Genomic DNA, 16,207 nt, shown 5'->3' with positions numbered 1-16,207 from the left:
CAACGTACTTTTATAAGTATGTAAGCGAAATAATAAATGCATGAATGCAAATTACAGAACAAATTACATGGCAAATAAAAACAATTCAACAGAAGAGAAAAACAGTGACCAAGAGGAGGATGGAGAATGGGCAGACATGACACACAAAGTACAGGCATGGCACAAAGAGTACAGCATGAGACATAGGGTATGGGACCCTGCCCGAGAGAGCTTTCATTCAAAAGTGAGGGGATGACAGACAAAAGGAGAAAATGGGAACAATAGGCATAGAGGAGTTCGCTATGGTGCAGAGGTCTGCAAGATACTGAGGCCATGCTGTACAGAGGACTAGATGAGGCCATAATGGTGCAGGGGCCTAGGTGGTACAGAGTGCTGGAGGGTCCAGATGGTGCAGAGGCCTGTTTGGGAAACCTCCAGGATGCTGCAGGGGCCATGATGGTGTTTGGGCCTAATTAGTGTAGAAGCCTGGATGGTGAAAAGAGAGGTATGACAGTGGTAATATAATCAGCAATGCAGTAAGTGGTAAAACAAATGTAAGAACACTATGGCAAAGCAATGTTATCGTAGAGAAGTACAAAAGTCAAAGGCAATGCAGTAAAATAATGGTTGAGTTAATTGCAGGAAAAACAAAGGCAACGGTAAAATAGTGGAATGGGAAATTAGTAGCAGGAGAGCAGTGGAGAGACAAGAGCAGTAGTAAAGTGGTGATGAAGTTGAGGTGAGGGAGTTTGTGGAAAGCAGAAGTAGCAAGTGAAAGGGTAGCCAGCAGGAGTTGAGCAGCTGAATGGTGACAGTGAAGAGGTATGTAGATGAAGACAGTTGCTGGTTTTCCATAGTTTTTGTAAAATACTTTTTAACTGTAATTTCGCATCACTGCTAGGATATTACATGTGCACCCATCTAGATTGATTAGTAGCCACTTTATCAAACATTAACTGCTTCTAAGGTATCTGTTTTGTAGTCTGTTTTTCGGACTTGTAACTCTTAAATATATAAATAAATAAATATATAAAGGAATCTGAATACTATATTATAATTAATTACAGCACATAAATATTCAACCCTAGAATGCATCAAAATAAAATAAATGGTCACATGGACATTGATAAATGACCCTGCTACCACTTCAATTGTATTACCCTACTTTTAGCATTATGTGCAATATTTAAGATAGCTAGTGAAATGTTTATCAGAATATAATTTTGTTGCTCGTTTATTTCCTCAGTTTGTGTTTGGTAGTCTGCTTTCTATTAAACTTTGTCCAGTTCATTGCTTTAGGTATTAGATTGTTACTTTTGCACTGCATGTGCTTGTGCTGTGATTGGGACTGTTTAGTGATATTAAACTATAGATTCTGCTACTTCTTTTTGTGTTAGATTCTTGGCTGTGGCACATTCCTTATATCAGCCTCATGCACCCCTCATTGCTGCCATGAGTAACTCCACGGATCCTGGATCAAGTGATATGAATGCTGATTCCATGGGGGGGATTGTGCTGGTTCCTTTCTTCCTTATCACTGTGCTTGGTGTAGTTGTGGCCGTGGTGAGTGCTAAAACCCCGTTTTAATGCTTTTCTCTTTCAAATAGCTCTACTGTTTTGTATGATTTTTTTCATGCTGAGATATTGCTGTATTTATCTTGCACTATGCTAGCCCTATACTGACCCTACAAATACTGCTATGAAACAGCACTTTTTTCAATCTCATCTAGTATTCCTGCGCTGTACACACGTCTTTAACCTATACTGCACCTGTGCTAATAACACCTTGTGTTATACTAACAAATTCCCATTTCTTGTTTTTCCGTTTACAGATTATGTATGTAAAGAAGAGGAAAAGGTAATATTAAAAGTAATAAATATAAGAACAGGGACGTTGGGTTACATATATAGCTTTACACCCTTATAAATATTATATTCTTTAGCTTTTAACCAAAAAGTCACCTCTTCCATAAATGTATGCATTGTATTTATCTAGGGGGTGTGCATAATAAGGCTACTTGAAGAATTTTTTGGGCATTAGGTTTAAGGATTTTTTTAAATAATTGTTATTGATGCAAAAATGGAAATTGGTGAGTGATATTTACTAAACAGTATTTTGAAGGAGATCTAATAATATTCTTAAAGTCCACAGAACTGTTATACTAATATTTTTGTAAAGGATGCATTTCAGTCTCCACATCAGGCAGCTAAAATAACCAGGCATACCTCTGTACTTGTCTGATTACAAGCTCCCCTTTCTTACTCCTTCCGCATCTTTTACAGTTCCCTTTATTTTATCATATAAAAGGTTCAAACAATTTATTAATTTTTTCATTTTGTCTTTGTAAACCAGACGGGTCTACAATTTTGTTTTAATGAAATGCTATATGTTTCCCCGTATTAGAGTGGACAGACTTAGGCATCATCTACTTCCCCTGTACAGCTATGATCCTGCAGAAGAGATACATGAAGCTGAGCAAGAGCTACTGGGCCAAGAGACAAAGGTCCGTTCACTTTTGCTTTAAAATTGTTTCATTATACTAACTAGTAAAATTGATGAACTTGTAGCATATTGGATAGCCAGGGCTGCTGTTAGGTTTTTTGAAAAACTTGGAGCCTGGACAAGAACCAAGACCAGAACATTTCAATACAAATGCAATTTATGAGAGGATTCCGAGCAAGAAAATTTTCTCTTTTCATCAAGGAGACTTGATTGGTACATTGCATACATTTCTCAACTGTAATAGTCGAGGAACAGGGCCTGAAAATATATTTTTTTGTTGTAATCTTTCTTTATTGGGGTGATAACAAGGAAATGTACCAGTACATTAAGACAATCAGTTTAGGAATCAGCCTCACAATTTGTCCTATATGAGTGAAATAATAAGAATAGGGCAGCCAGAGAAAGAGAGGAGAGAACAGGTAGGAAGATAAGGGAGGAGGGAAGGGGCATGAAGGGTTCTCAGGGCAAATATATTTTTTTATGATAAACGTTGTATGCTGTATATGTTACAGCTGCATGGCTGAAAATGAAAAGTGTTAGTCATACATTGCCCACTCTTCTGGAATATAAAGGAGACCCCCGAGTTTTGGGTAGGTCTGGAGAGTAGGGTATTCTCCCGCATCTGCCCACTTCACTAGTGGGTGCAATTTGCTGAGCCCTGTCCCCACACGCCCGCCTCCCCCTCGGCAAGCATGGTATTAGTGGTATACATTAATGGGACATTTGCTTTATTTTCAAGACATTGTTATATATACTGAAATGTAGTTTTATGAAAAAGTATGGTGTGGCTGGATCACTTATAGATAACTTATTGTATAAATGATTTAGACGGTCCCCAGCAAGCATGGACAGGATGGACCACCTATGCCACCCTGTCCATGCTTGCTGGGGACCGTCTGGGCTTGCCTTGCACCGTCCCCTTTTCTTTATCCCAAATGCACCCTCTAGCCGCAGTAGGAGGGGCTTTTGCTGCTACCACCACTAGGCTCCTTTACTGGCACCTAGAACTGCGTCCTTCTGAGTAACTTGTGCTGCTAGGGTACCCTCTTGCTGACACATGAGCTGGTACACCTTTTTTTTATCCCAAATTGTGCTCCTCTACATGCAGTAGACAGGGCTTCTGCTGCCACCAATATACTCCTTTGCGATGCCCAGAACCACCTCCTAATGGATAACACTTGCTGCTATGTACCCCCTGACCCTTCCTATAGATCAGGGTTGCTGTGGATGGTTCCCCCCTGGCCTATCTCACTAGCCAGAGCTGCAAGGTAGTGGACAGAGCATTGGAATGCTGGGTCCCAACCTCAGAACAGCCAGATAATGGATTCGATTGGTCTAGTCTGTAGGTCACAGGAATAGCCGCAGGTAAGTAGGTGTCAAAGCAGAATCTTGAAGCAGTGATGTTTTATTTGCTCAAGTAGCCCTTATAAGGAAAGTTACACACCAGTTTATGGTGCTAGCGATCTTACCAGAAGAGTACAGATGCAATAATTATACATTACATGTTCAAACAGTGCTTTGTTATACAGTTTTGGACTCAGCCTGGCATGGGGTAAACCAGCCCCCTTTTCCGACCAGGCACCAAAAAGTCTGAAATATTTCATTCAGAGATTAGCATCAGGATGTGATATGTCTCTAATCTTGCACTTAATGCAATTTAGCTTTCAAAAGTCAATCTGTGAGTTCTTAAAACTTGCTGAGAGTTCCTGCATCCTTCCTGCATTAGAGATATTGGAAGTCTTGACAGCAAGTGTTTTTAGGCTAAGCAGAAATGTTGGCCACTGAGATGTAAAGGTCTAATGAACATGAGATTACCTGCCTTCAGACAGGTGTGGAAACACATTTCATATACAGAAATTAAACATCCTATAGAGAAGTACAACACAATCTAAAAAAAATTCAGTACATTTGTAATGATATACAGCGGTGCCCTGCACCCCTAATTAAAATAAATATTTACAATAAGTTATTTCTACGATCCAGCCACAAATAAGTTATTTAGAAGTGATCCAGCCACAAATGTATTTCAATAAGTGGCACAGTGTGCCGATGTATAGTACATCATTGCAAATGTACTGATTTTTATATTAGAAATGTATTGATTTCTGACGCAGTAGGCATATGTTGGAGGAAATGTGTTTTTGTAGGAAAGGAAGAAAGTAAATCCCATGCTAACTATGCCTTTTCTTTTGTGGGTGACATCCTGTATCTTGGAGAGATAGGAAACTTGACAGCAAGTAATTTTGAAAATCACAGATTGATGTTAAATTTTGTTAAATTTAAATTGCATTTAAATACAATGTTTAGAGAACATATTACATCCTGATGCTAATGGTTGAATGTAATATCTCAGACTTTGTGGTGCCAGGTAGGTAAGGGGGCTGGTTTACCCCCTGCCAACATGTGTGTCAGAAACAAAGTGCTCTGATTGACCATGATATATAGTATACCTTCTATGCTTCTGGATGATCACTATTACTAGCACCTCCAACTAGTGTAATGGTCCTTGTAAGGACCCCTTGAGCAAATAAACAGCCCTGCTTGAAGGAGAAGGTGATAATTTTGTGCACTCATTGGTATATTTTTCTCTCTTATTAAGTATCTTGCAATGAGGATTCCTTAATGACCAATCCATCAGCTAAACTAGACCCAGAACTCTGATGTTGAACTTCAAATTGCTATTGTCATGTGTCCAGTTCCATTAGCCAGATGTGTTTTTTTTTTTTTTTAATTCTTTATTTTGAATGGTCAAACAATAAAAGGCATATAAAATACGAAAGTATGAAGATTACAATGTGTACATAAAAGGACATTAACATTGTAGTGAAAACCAGAGAAGGCAACCTTAGAACACTTAAATTGACCATATTTTCATTATTTTTGCATTTCTTTAGGTATAACAGACAATAATACAAACAATAGAATGGGGGGGAGGGGTGAAGGAAAATTAGAAGGGAGAGGGAGGGGAAGACCACAAAGGTTAATGCAAGAATGTGATCGGAAAGAAGGTAATATGTAAATGTTAGAGGGTCAAAGGGTGGCGTAGCAGGAGCAGAGTCCTGGTTGCCGGACATGAGTCATTACGAGGTCATTGAGGGTCAGAGGGGAACGAGTGCTCTACGAACTGCCAGGGAGCCCATACTTGGTTGAAAGCATAACCTCTATCGTGTAAGTAGTAAGTAATCTCTTCCATGGCTACCACATGCCAGATTTGCTTTTTAAGGACGGAAAGAGATGGAGAAGAGCTGCGTTTCCAATTAAGGGCTATAAGGGATTTGGCGTCTGTGAGCATGTGTACAGTCAGTTTTCTAAAAAATTTATCAAGGTCTGGGGGAGGGTAACAAAGGAGAGAAATTCCTTCGCCACAGGAGCCTCAAATAGAGTGTTGATAAAGTCATGGATCGCGTCCCAGACGGGAGTGATAACTGGACAGGTTCACCAGATCTGGCCACAACCCCGCCAACAGTCAGGCGACGAGGAGGGGAAAATTGTATGAAGTCTGGTGGGGGTATAATACTAGCGATAATAAATTCTGTAGGATGTTTCTTTTAGTCTGGTCGATATGGAGCTTTTGGCTATCGCCAGTCTCATGTCCTCCCAGACCTCCTCATCCGGGGAGGGGCCAAGATCCCTCTCCCAGTCAACTTCATGTGAGAGCTGAGGGTGAAGAGTGGATTCAAGAAAGATATTATAAAGTTGTGATATCATTCCTTAGCCATGGGGTGGTGTTTGCAAAGGTTCTCAAATGAGGCGAGGGGACGTAGTAAGTATTTGGGTGGTAGGGATCGTAAAAAGTGGATGATTTGAAAGAACTCTAAGGGGTTAAGCATTAGGGCTGGGGAGCGAGACTGAAGTTCTGCTAGTGGAAGCCATTGGCCTTGTTTCGAGAAGTCTGATGGAAATTTAAGGCCAGCCAGAGTCCAAAGGTGGTGTCTCAACTTGGAGAGGCCAGAAGGAAATATAGGATTAAACCAAATGGGAGTCAAGGGGGAAAGGACGGATGTGAGTTTTAGTTTAAAGGAGTAAGAGTCCCAAATCCTGATGTCAAATTTAATGGTAGGAAGTAATTTGGAAGGAGAGGTACGGTGTATAGGGGGTAGACCCCATATTGGTGTGGAATTCGGGAGGGCGATATATGCCGCCTCTAGGTCAAGCCAGGAAGTGGAACATGGGGGGCATATGATGCAACAATTTGTGAGAAGTGGGAAGACAGATAATATAGCTTGATGTCGGGTAGACCTCTACCGCTCCCAGAGATGGGCTTTTTCAGAACATTGAGCGAGACCCTTGGAGGCCTGTAATTCCAAATAAAACGAGTCCGAGCTTTCTGGATATTAGATAGGAGGGTAGTGGGGACAGCAACTGGTAGGGTTTGGAAGAGATACAGCCATTTGGGTATGATATTCATTTTGACTGCTATGATCCTGCCCAGCCACAAGATAATAAGACTGTTCCAGGAAGCTAGATCAGATTGTGTTTTGGAGAAAAGGGGTGGGAAGTTTTCCTGATAGAGGAGGTCATAGCGGGATGTAAGATAGACTCCCAGATATTTTATTTTCTTGGTCTGCCATTTAAATTTGAATGAGGACCGTTACATCTCGGCCTCCTGAGAGGGGACATGGACCAGCATGGCCTCTGATTTTGTATAATTTATTTTATAGCTAAATTTCACACTGTAGGTCTGGAGAACATTATAGAGGTTGGGGAGGGAGATCGCCTGCTGAGAAAGCGAAAGCAGGACATCATCCGCAAAAAGTGAAGTTGATGTCCCCCCATGCACGCCACAAATGTTGGGGTTAGATCGGATTTGAGAAGCCAATGGCTCAATCACCAGAGCCGAAATAAGAGGAGCGAGAGGGCAACATTGCCTTGTACCATTTTGGATGGATATCGAATTCGAAGGTGTACCGTTGATTAGGACTTTAGCCAAGGGCGAGTAGCACAGTGCCAGGACGCCAGTGAGAAAGTCACCAGCGTAGCCGAAGGCCTCAAGAGCCGTTCTCATAAAACCTCAGGAGATCCTATCAAATGTTTTTCAGCATCCAGAGAGAGGATTATAGTAGGAGATCTCCTGGTGTTTGCAATATGGATAACATAAATGGCTCTTCTGGTGTTATCCCTCGCCTGGCGCCCTGGGATAAGACCCACTTGGTCATAATGGATCATTAATGGAAGAAATACATTCAGGCGGTTTGCGAGAATTTTAGCGTATGTCTTTAGGTCCAGGTTAAGGAGGGAGATGGGTCTATAGCTGACACAATGAAGTGGGTCCTTCCTTTGGAATCACTACAATTTAAGCTTCGAGGAACCCCCTTCCCACCCGAAATGCTCAAAGGGCCCCATTGTACAGGGAGTGCAGGTGGGGAGCAAGCAAGCTTGAGAATTTTTATAATAGGCTGCTGTAAAGCCGTCGGGGCCTGGGGATTTGCCACTCTTTTTGTGATTTAATAGCAAGTTGGATTTCATCTACTGAGATTTCTTCATTGAGGTGTTGGAGGGCGTGAGGGGATAGTTTAGGGAGTTTAGAGGTTAGCAAGGAAATCTGAGATCAGTGCGGCGTTGAACTGCTGTGAGGAAGGGACAGGGGGATGGAAGATTGTAAAGGGTGGAATTTTATTGTTGGAAAGCTTCTCTGATAGCAGCGGGGTCGTGAAGGAGTTGGTTGTTGAAATCATGGATCGATATAATATTTTTGTGGGTCCTGGCTGATCGAAGCCATGCAGCTAGAAGTTTGTCCACCTTGTCCCCCTTTTCATAAAAGGATTGTCGGAGCCATTTAAGGCGCTTGGCTACCTGTTTGGAAATAAGGAGATCAAGTTGGGCTTTGGTCTCGCAGAGGGCTGGCAGAGTGGCAGGGTTTGTTGTAGCTTTGTGTAGGGCTTCCAGGGAATGTAGTTTAAGGGATAATTTGTTTGTCCTAGTAAGGGTTTCTTTTTTCTTCCTAAAGGTGATGCTAAGTAAGTATCCCCTCAGGAATGCCTTATGTGCCGTCCAAAGAGTAGTTCTAGAATTATCTGGGCTGTCGTTGATCTCGAAATTATCTTCGAGGTGAGCCCCGAGCTGGGAGAGTATATCTGCGTTGTGGAGTAGAGAGTCATTGAGACGCCATGTCATGGGGGGGAGCGGTCTGATAGGCCGCAGAGGTCTATAGAAATGGGAGCGTGATCAGACCAAATCATAGGGGTGAATTTGAGCCGCCTGGAGGTTTAATGCAAAATTATGGCTGAGCAGGCTCATGTCAATGCGTGAATAAGAATGATGGGGTGGGGAGTAGTATGTATTGTCCCACGTGGCCGGTTTCCTCACTCTCCAGGAGTCGTAGAGAAGCTAGGATTTCATATGACTGAGGAGCGATTCAGAGGATATTGAGTCTTAAGCTGCAGGGGGTGCAGCCACAGGAATGATTCAAGACAGTATTAAAGTCTCCCACAACGATAAGATCTCCCTGACGAAGGCGGGACAATAAGACATCTAGTTTTGAAAAAAAGCGATTCTGGTGTTGGTTGTGAGCATAAACATTAACCAGGGTGCAAAGTTTATTATTAAGTTCGCCTTCTAAAATAAGGTACCTTCCCTCTCTGTCAGCAAGGGAATCAATGGGTTTGAAAGTAAGATGGCGGGCAAATAAAATTGCGACTCCTCGTTTTTTAGTTGAGTGATCGCATGCATGGTGTGTAAAAGGGTACGTTTTGGAGCGGAGCTCGGGATGGGAATTGTGTTGGAAATGTGTTTCTTGTAGAAAAATTAAATCGCCCAAGTGGAGTTTGAGGGTAGTGAAAAGCTTACCTCTTTTCTGAGGGCTATTCAGCCCTTTAACATTAAAGGAGAGGACTCTAAGACCCATGTGCAGCGAGGAGGAAAGAGATCAGGAGAGAACCTGACATTGTTTGGTCAGTTAGGGGAGGGGAAGGATTTAGGAGGGAAGTGAGGGGGGGAGGGGCAGGAAGATGGTCACACGGCGAAATAGGCCAGGACCTATGGTGCCGACCTTGGGAGGGAATACTATGTGCTGGGGAAGCACATAGGTCAGCAAAGGAGCTAGAAGCTCCAGGGAGTTGCGGCCAGGCCGCGAGAGGGCACATTACAAAGAGCACGGCTGCAAGTATGCGCCCCTCTGGAATAGCTGACATAATGTAAGATTAACAAAACTAGTGGTAGGTCGTGAGCGGAACTTCCAGGTGGGTGGGTATGGGGGGGCAGGAGCAAGGTAAAGCTTAGGGGGAATGAGAGGTAAGAAATAGATATTAGAGGAAAGGTGAATGTTGTGGAGACATAACATAAAACAATATATCTTCAAGGTTTAACATTGTATAGTATAACATCGCATAACATAAGTCGGAAGTCCCAGCTACTGTAGAGTGCACCCCTTAGCAGGGGAAGCAGCCAAGAGGAGCCGAGATCCAACAACAAAGGTACATATGAACTCTATGTGCCAGAAATGGGCCAACATGTAAGTAAAACAAACTTAATACAAAAACAACATAACAGAATTCGGTAGAGCTCTCACGCAAGACTTCCAGACAGTATCAACACCATTTCTGAGAGTGGGGAAGCCCCACAACACTAGACGGAGTCAACACATGCGGGCGTGGAGACGAGAGCCGCTGCCAAGTAACAGGGGTTTCACTAGAGGCATGATCTAGGACCAGACCCCAGTGAAAGAGCAAAATGGAATGAAAGGTACAAATAGGTACAAATAGAAGAGAAGCACAGAGCGTTAACCTGGTATAGGAAGTCAAGTCCCAGAAGCTTCAATGGCTTGCGAGTAGAATGACGATGTCGTTGGGATTGTGGTCCACTCGGTCCAGGGGGATTGATTTTAGGCGTTCTCTGAGGAAGGGGAGACATGTCAGGGAGTCCTGTAGTAATGCAAAGTTTGGGAAGTAGAGCTTGGATTTCGATGAGAGTTCTGGCCATAAGCATAGAACCTTGGTGCCAGATTAGGAGGCGAAAAGGGAACCCCCAACGATACTTACTTTCCTTTTTGCGGAGAAGTGAAGTAATAGGTTTGAAATTTCTCCTCTTGGCCAGTGTGAGTGGGGAGAGGTCTTGAAAGATTTGTAGGGTGGTGTTATCATAGGTGATTGAGGGAAGTCGACGTACCTCTTTCATGATGGTTTCCTTCGCGGTAAAGTAGTGCATTCTAAGGATAACATCCCTGGGTTGGGACGGATCTTGAGAACAGGGTCTGAGTTCACGATGGGCGCGGTCCAGAAGAAGATGGTCTTCGGGAGTTACAGGGGAGAAAAATTTTTTTAGGTAGATTTCGAGGTGGGCAGTCTCAACATGTTCAGGTATTCCCCGAATTCTCATATTGTTGTGCCTAGCCCTGTTGTCCTGGTCCTCCTGAGCCTCCTGCAGCTGGAGAATATCTTGGCGCAGCTGGCCCAACTCTGTACCAACTGGTTGTTGATACGTCACCACCTCTTCGACCCAGTGTTCAAGATGGTTTGTTCTATTCCCTATGCCCGCAATGTCCTTTAGAGAATGGAGGGCCTGAGCTGAGGCTTCGACGTTTTCACCTCCTTGAGGAGGGACAGAAAGTCCCGGTGAGTAATGAGGGAGCGGTTGTCTTCGTCAGATCCTGATTCAGGATGTTAACCCGATCTAGGCTGGCTTTTTTGCTTGGATAGATAGGGGAGGAAGGTCTCCTCCTGTAGATTTTTTCCCTTTAGGCATTTTGGAAAGAGGGGTGGAAAGGGAGGATAGGGAGGTGGTAAAGATGAGGGAAACCTGGTTGTTCCACAGGGTGTAGCTCAGGGTCCAGAGGGACACAATTACATAATTAGAACCAAGTCATTTTATAGTGTTGAGTCAGGCAGCGGAACAGGAAGGTTGACGGGAGGCCAGCTTGGTGAAAAGGAGCCGTATTCCTGGCCGATGGATTATTGAAGAGTCACTATGTGACAAGCGTTATGCCAGCTAACTATTCAGGCGTGAAATTCTGCTAGTGTGAACAGTGGTATAAGCAGGGGAGGCAGGATGGGCCCAAACTGCAGGGCCAATACAGAGTGAAAAGACCCAAAGTAGGCACAGGGCAGTAGGCCACCCAAAGTGGCGCTATACACATACAAGATTATAACAGATGCTGGCTGGTGTTTCTTACCCTTCCGCTGGGCACATGGAGTAGAGGTGTGGGTGAGCCAGAAGTAGCACGGCCTCAGGGCAGGAGGCGCAGGGTCCCAAACCACATAACCAGCGCCGCTGAAGATCAGATGCCGAGTAGGTCTTCCTTACTGAACCCCCTTAGGTAGACAGCCGTTGGTGAGGTGTGCGACAAGGGTTGCCAACTCCTGATGCACAGCTGTGTCTCCAGGTCTGTAAGTACAGAAAATCACTGATAATAGCCAGATGTAGCCTATTCAGCCATCTTAGCTTTGACATTCATCTGAAATTATCGTCTTTTAAGTCTGAGAATAGTTTACGCAATAAATATCATCTTTATTCACACTCCATCCTGCCCACTGCGATCGGCCAATTATCGTCGACACTACTCCCCTCTAATTAACTCCTCTCACTCTCGTATTCAAGACTTCTCCCGCATTACCCCCACTCCATTGGAATCTTCCTCGCTCTATTAGGACATCCCCAAATCTGTGCACCTTCAAACGGGTATTAAAAATCCAACCTTTTCTTAAAAAAAGGTGGGTTAACTACCCACCTTGTTACCTCTCTGTCTCATCCCTTCTTCCCCCTTCCTCTCACGCTCTCCATGTGACTCTGTTCCCTTGTCTTCTGTATGTCTGCCCCTCCCTTTAGATTGTAAGCTGCTTAGAGCAGGGCCCTCTGTCCTCCTGTTTCCACCACATTAAACTTTGCTCTCCAGCAACTCTGCCCACCTCCTTCTTGGCCCTTCTGCCCACTGACTCCTCTCTTGCTTTTATCACCACCTTTCAGTCGCTCTTAACCTGTTAGATGAGCCCAACCCTCCTGGCCACAGGTTTCCAGCATGTGCTGAATATCCCTCACCCTTTCAGCCTTTCTTTTTAGCTTTGCCTTTGATCTGCCTGAGTTATAGTTTTAACTGTTAATTGTACCGTGCTGTTTCACCTTGTACTGTCCTATTGTTTGTTCCTGTACAGCGCTGCAGACATTTTGTGGCACCATATAAATAAACATTAATAATAAAGTGATATTTTTGCTACCAATTAATTGACTTTAATCAAGGGAAAGGTACAAACATTGCACTACAGATCTCTTCTTGCTGAAAGTGAAAATACCTTGTGGCACTGACAGAACTACCATCATTGCAGTATCTATGGGGCCTGGAGATGAATGGGACCTACAGTCACAGCATTCCATGCAATGGCAGTAGTTTTATCACTGTCTCCATCCATTATAATGTCAAGTCAAGCGGAGTGAAGCAAAAGCTGGGCTTCCTTGCATATGTGCAGGTCCCCATGTGTGCTCAAAAGAGCAGAGACCGCAGGAAGACAGGGGGCATTACTGGGCCCTGTTTCCAAATTTTACTATGGGGCTCAGCATATTTCGTTCCAACCCCATAATCACCTGCACTGTACTAGTAGATTGGAATGTGTAGCTATTTACATTTATAGACGACTGCATCCAGCTGGTGGTTTAATCTAGACCCATTGTCTGCTGATAAAAAGCAGCAAGAAAATGTTAATGAAAGAATGATTAGACTGTTATAACTACACTAAGTATGTACAGCTTTTCAGTAAATGACTGAGCTGTGTGTATGCTGACCCCAGAACAACCAAGATGCCTGATAACGAACCCTTTAATAATTTTGGTATCCTTAATGAGCATGTTATTAAATGTGGTTGGAATATAACCTGTATCGCTTGTGTGTGTAATCATGGTGAGACATGGTGATGCCGAAAGGGATCTGGCTGGTGGCCCATCGCAGTATAGCTGGGCCTAGACTAAATTGGCTACCCACATGTGTGTCCAAATTGGAAAGTAATAATGTCTCTACCCTGAGATTGTGTGGGAGGATTGCTAAATGTGGCCTTCTTTATGTTAGTTGTTATATTTCACAAAGCTATGTAAAAAGATTCCAGGAAGGCAAGTTAGTGTTTTGCATGTAATGGATTGATAATAAAGTATATTTTTTTTATCAGTTTATAGTCGGTAGCAACTGTGGAGGGTTGGAAATACAGTTGACTAGAATCAAATTTGGGAATTTGAAGATAGAATACAGCTGCTGCAGTTCTCTTGTGACCAATAGAGTGCTTACTGTATTTATTAGATGCTTGCAGACTTTCTTATACTATTTTAGGGAGCTTTGGAATAGACTTAGTGGGGCTCATGTAGAGTTGGACATGTGTCTGCTTTGTACGTCCAACATTAAATGAGCCCCACTATGTGCATATGTTTGTTTTATATTTTTGCTTTGTGTGTAATGTGTCTGCTTTCACTTAAGAAGGTGCAATCTTCACGCAGAGTTACAAGTCTTCTAAAGACCCATGTGTCAGACAACAGACCTTTGACCATTCCAAGTGCACATTTTATTTTTATTTTTGATAAATATAGAATGCACATGCAGGGCCGCCATCAGGGGGGTACGGGGGGTACTGTTGTACCGGGCCCGGGCTCACCAGGAGGCCCGGTACAACAGCGCAGCACAGACTTACCTGGGGCCCCGCTGGTCTCCGTGACAGCCAGGCCCTGCGATCATGTGATCTGGCTGTCACAGTTAGAGCACATGATCGCAGGGGAATGATTCATCCACCCCTGCGATCGCATCACGGTGACAGCCAGGCTGAAAACAGAGTAGCAGAGACCAGAGGGGCCCCCAGGTAAGTATGTGTTGCTGTTGCTCATGTTGCTGTTGCCGGGGGACACAGGGGGCCCGTACTGGGCCCCATGATTGCTGAAGGTGGCCCTGTGCACATGAACGAGATATGAACTATTCACAGTGGTCAGCCAGATAGGGTTAGTTAAATAGTACCATATGAATCATGTGAAAGAAACATAATACAATTATTCTTTAGGGATCAGTAATGAATAACTGTATGACGTGGGTGATATTAGGAGGTTGGGTGATAATTTGATATTTAATTATTTCTGCTTTTCTACCTCATTTATTATAGGTAGTCCATGGCTGGACAAGTGGATATCATCAATATAAAAGGGCATCATTAAGGGATGTGACAGCATAAGTCACTCTCTCCGAACCAGTCTGGACATGGGCTGAGAAAGAACATGGCATCCTCCCCTGTCTAAAACCAAACAACAATTCTTTATTTACAGTGGTTTTAATAGTTAATGTATTATGTACATAAACAATTTTTCTTCACTTATGTTAATAAAGTGTGTATCTTTGCATATGAATATATAAATTGAGGTATGTTTGTCAATATACTCAATTGTATATTTTTGTATGGAAAACATCTGCACAGGCTATTCAGTAGTCTCTTATGTGCATCCAATGGATCATGCTGCAAAGGCAACTTCTAGTGCAAATGAAATGGCTTCTATGGGTAAGAGGTATGCTGCTGAATTCACAGTTACAGCACACAAGTTGACGATTGAGTATATGTTTGAACTGTGTTCTGTTTGCCCAAACACAGTTGTCACATTTTTACTTCTTATATGGTGGCGGCGGCACTATATCCTAGACTGTGTTTTTATTTATTTTTTACTCAAATATCCCCTTTTCTGGTGTAGTTGGTAGTAAATTATACTAGTGCCTTATCATAAAAAGGTGCACAGTTTCTTATAGAAGCCCATGGCCATGCCAAAACCACTAAAACACAGAAGCTCCTGTTAAGCTACTTGTGTACACAAAATATGTATGTATGGACACTAGACAAGAAAGTCAGCACATGTTGTCCATATGCCAATTTGTAAGAAAACCAAACCTAATCAAGGTTTTTGCATAATAAATATATACTATATAATCAGGTGAAAAAAAAATAGTCTCAATTTGCCTTCACTCCTAAACATAGTTAAGGGTATATTTGACCCTCTCTCTCAAAGTACCCCCTTAAGGCCAAGCTTCACAGTTCCTTTTCTTCATCAATCCTAAGTGGATGTGTCAATACTGTGTCATAATGATTTCATGTAATATTTTCCCTACCTTAATTAGCTGATGGAGATTATTATTTTGTAATTATAAAAGAAACTTAAGTTATTTTATAGACTGTATGAATGAAGTTGAGCATTTGCCACTATGGGAAGGACATGAAAGAGAAAACCCTTAATCACCTTGTAATAGCTGTTGAAAAAGTAAAGTTTATTGTTTGTCATTAAACCACTTTGTTTGGCTTGTACATTGCTTTGAAGACAGCGAGTGTTATATACTAACATTGCTCAGAGGGTGCAGGTTTGCAATAATCCAAAGCAATCACACCGCAATTAGCTTTTATATGTCGGGTGCAAGTTAGATAAAGAAAGCAAATGTCCAATTGGTTGCTATGGTTAAGTACAAAAGGTACAGAACTCGTGGGTAGGTAGAACAACCTCTGGTTTAGGGCACATTTACACCTTTGTGTAATATTAAGCTGCACTGTCACTTTTAAATAACACTATATTATATACCAAACTGTATGCACTTGTTTATATTCATTATTTAATAAGAGGTTTGTGCTTTATTGATCCCATCTTTGCAATGTTATCACAGTCAGTGGTAGGACAATGTTTTTTTTGTTTTTTTCTTTCATTGTGCCATCCATGTTGGAATATAAATGGGTTATTAGTTCTCCCCCTCTCATTGACAGGACAGATCTCTCCATCAGAAAAGGGGGTACTTTCTCTCCC

General features: G+C 42.6%; 1 protein-coding gene across 3 annotated transcripts in view; it reads left to right on the top strand.

Annotated features, from left to right (window-relative positions):
• Positions 1 to 15,725, top strand: part of SMIM29 (small integral membrane protein 29) — a 38,193-nt gene extending 22,468 nt beyond the window's left edge. For all 3 annotated transcript variants that reach the window (XM_075195734.1, XM_075195735.1, XM_075195736.1), the window contains 4 exons: positions 1,377 to 1,542; positions 1,812 to 1,837; positions 2,384 to 2,483; positions 14,539 to 15,725. In XM_075195734.1, the coding sequence (XP_075051835.1) occupies positions 1,432 to 1,542; positions 1,812 to 1,837; positions 2,384 to 2,483; positions 14,539 to 14,607 (306 nt within the window). In that variant the 5' untranslated portion in view covers positions 1,377 to 1,431 and the 3' untranslated portion in view covers positions 14,608 to 15,725. The remainder of the gene's footprint in view (positions 1 to 1,376; positions 1,543 to 1,811; positions 1,838 to 2,383; positions 2,484 to 14,538) is intronic.
• Positions 15,726 to 16,207: the final 482 nt, after the last annotated feature.

The sequence above is a fragment of the Mixophyes fleayi genome, chromosome 2 (assembly GCF_038048845.1).
Source record: "Mixophyes fleayi isolate aMixFle1 chromosome 2, aMixFle1.hap1, whole genome shotgun sequence".
NCBI classification, from domain to species: Eukaryota; Metazoa; Chordata; class Amphibia; order Anura; family Limnodynastidae; genus Mixophyes; species Mixophyes fleayi.
Note: the sequence above shows the minus strand (reverse complement) of the source record. Positions and strands in the feature narration are given on the sequence as shown.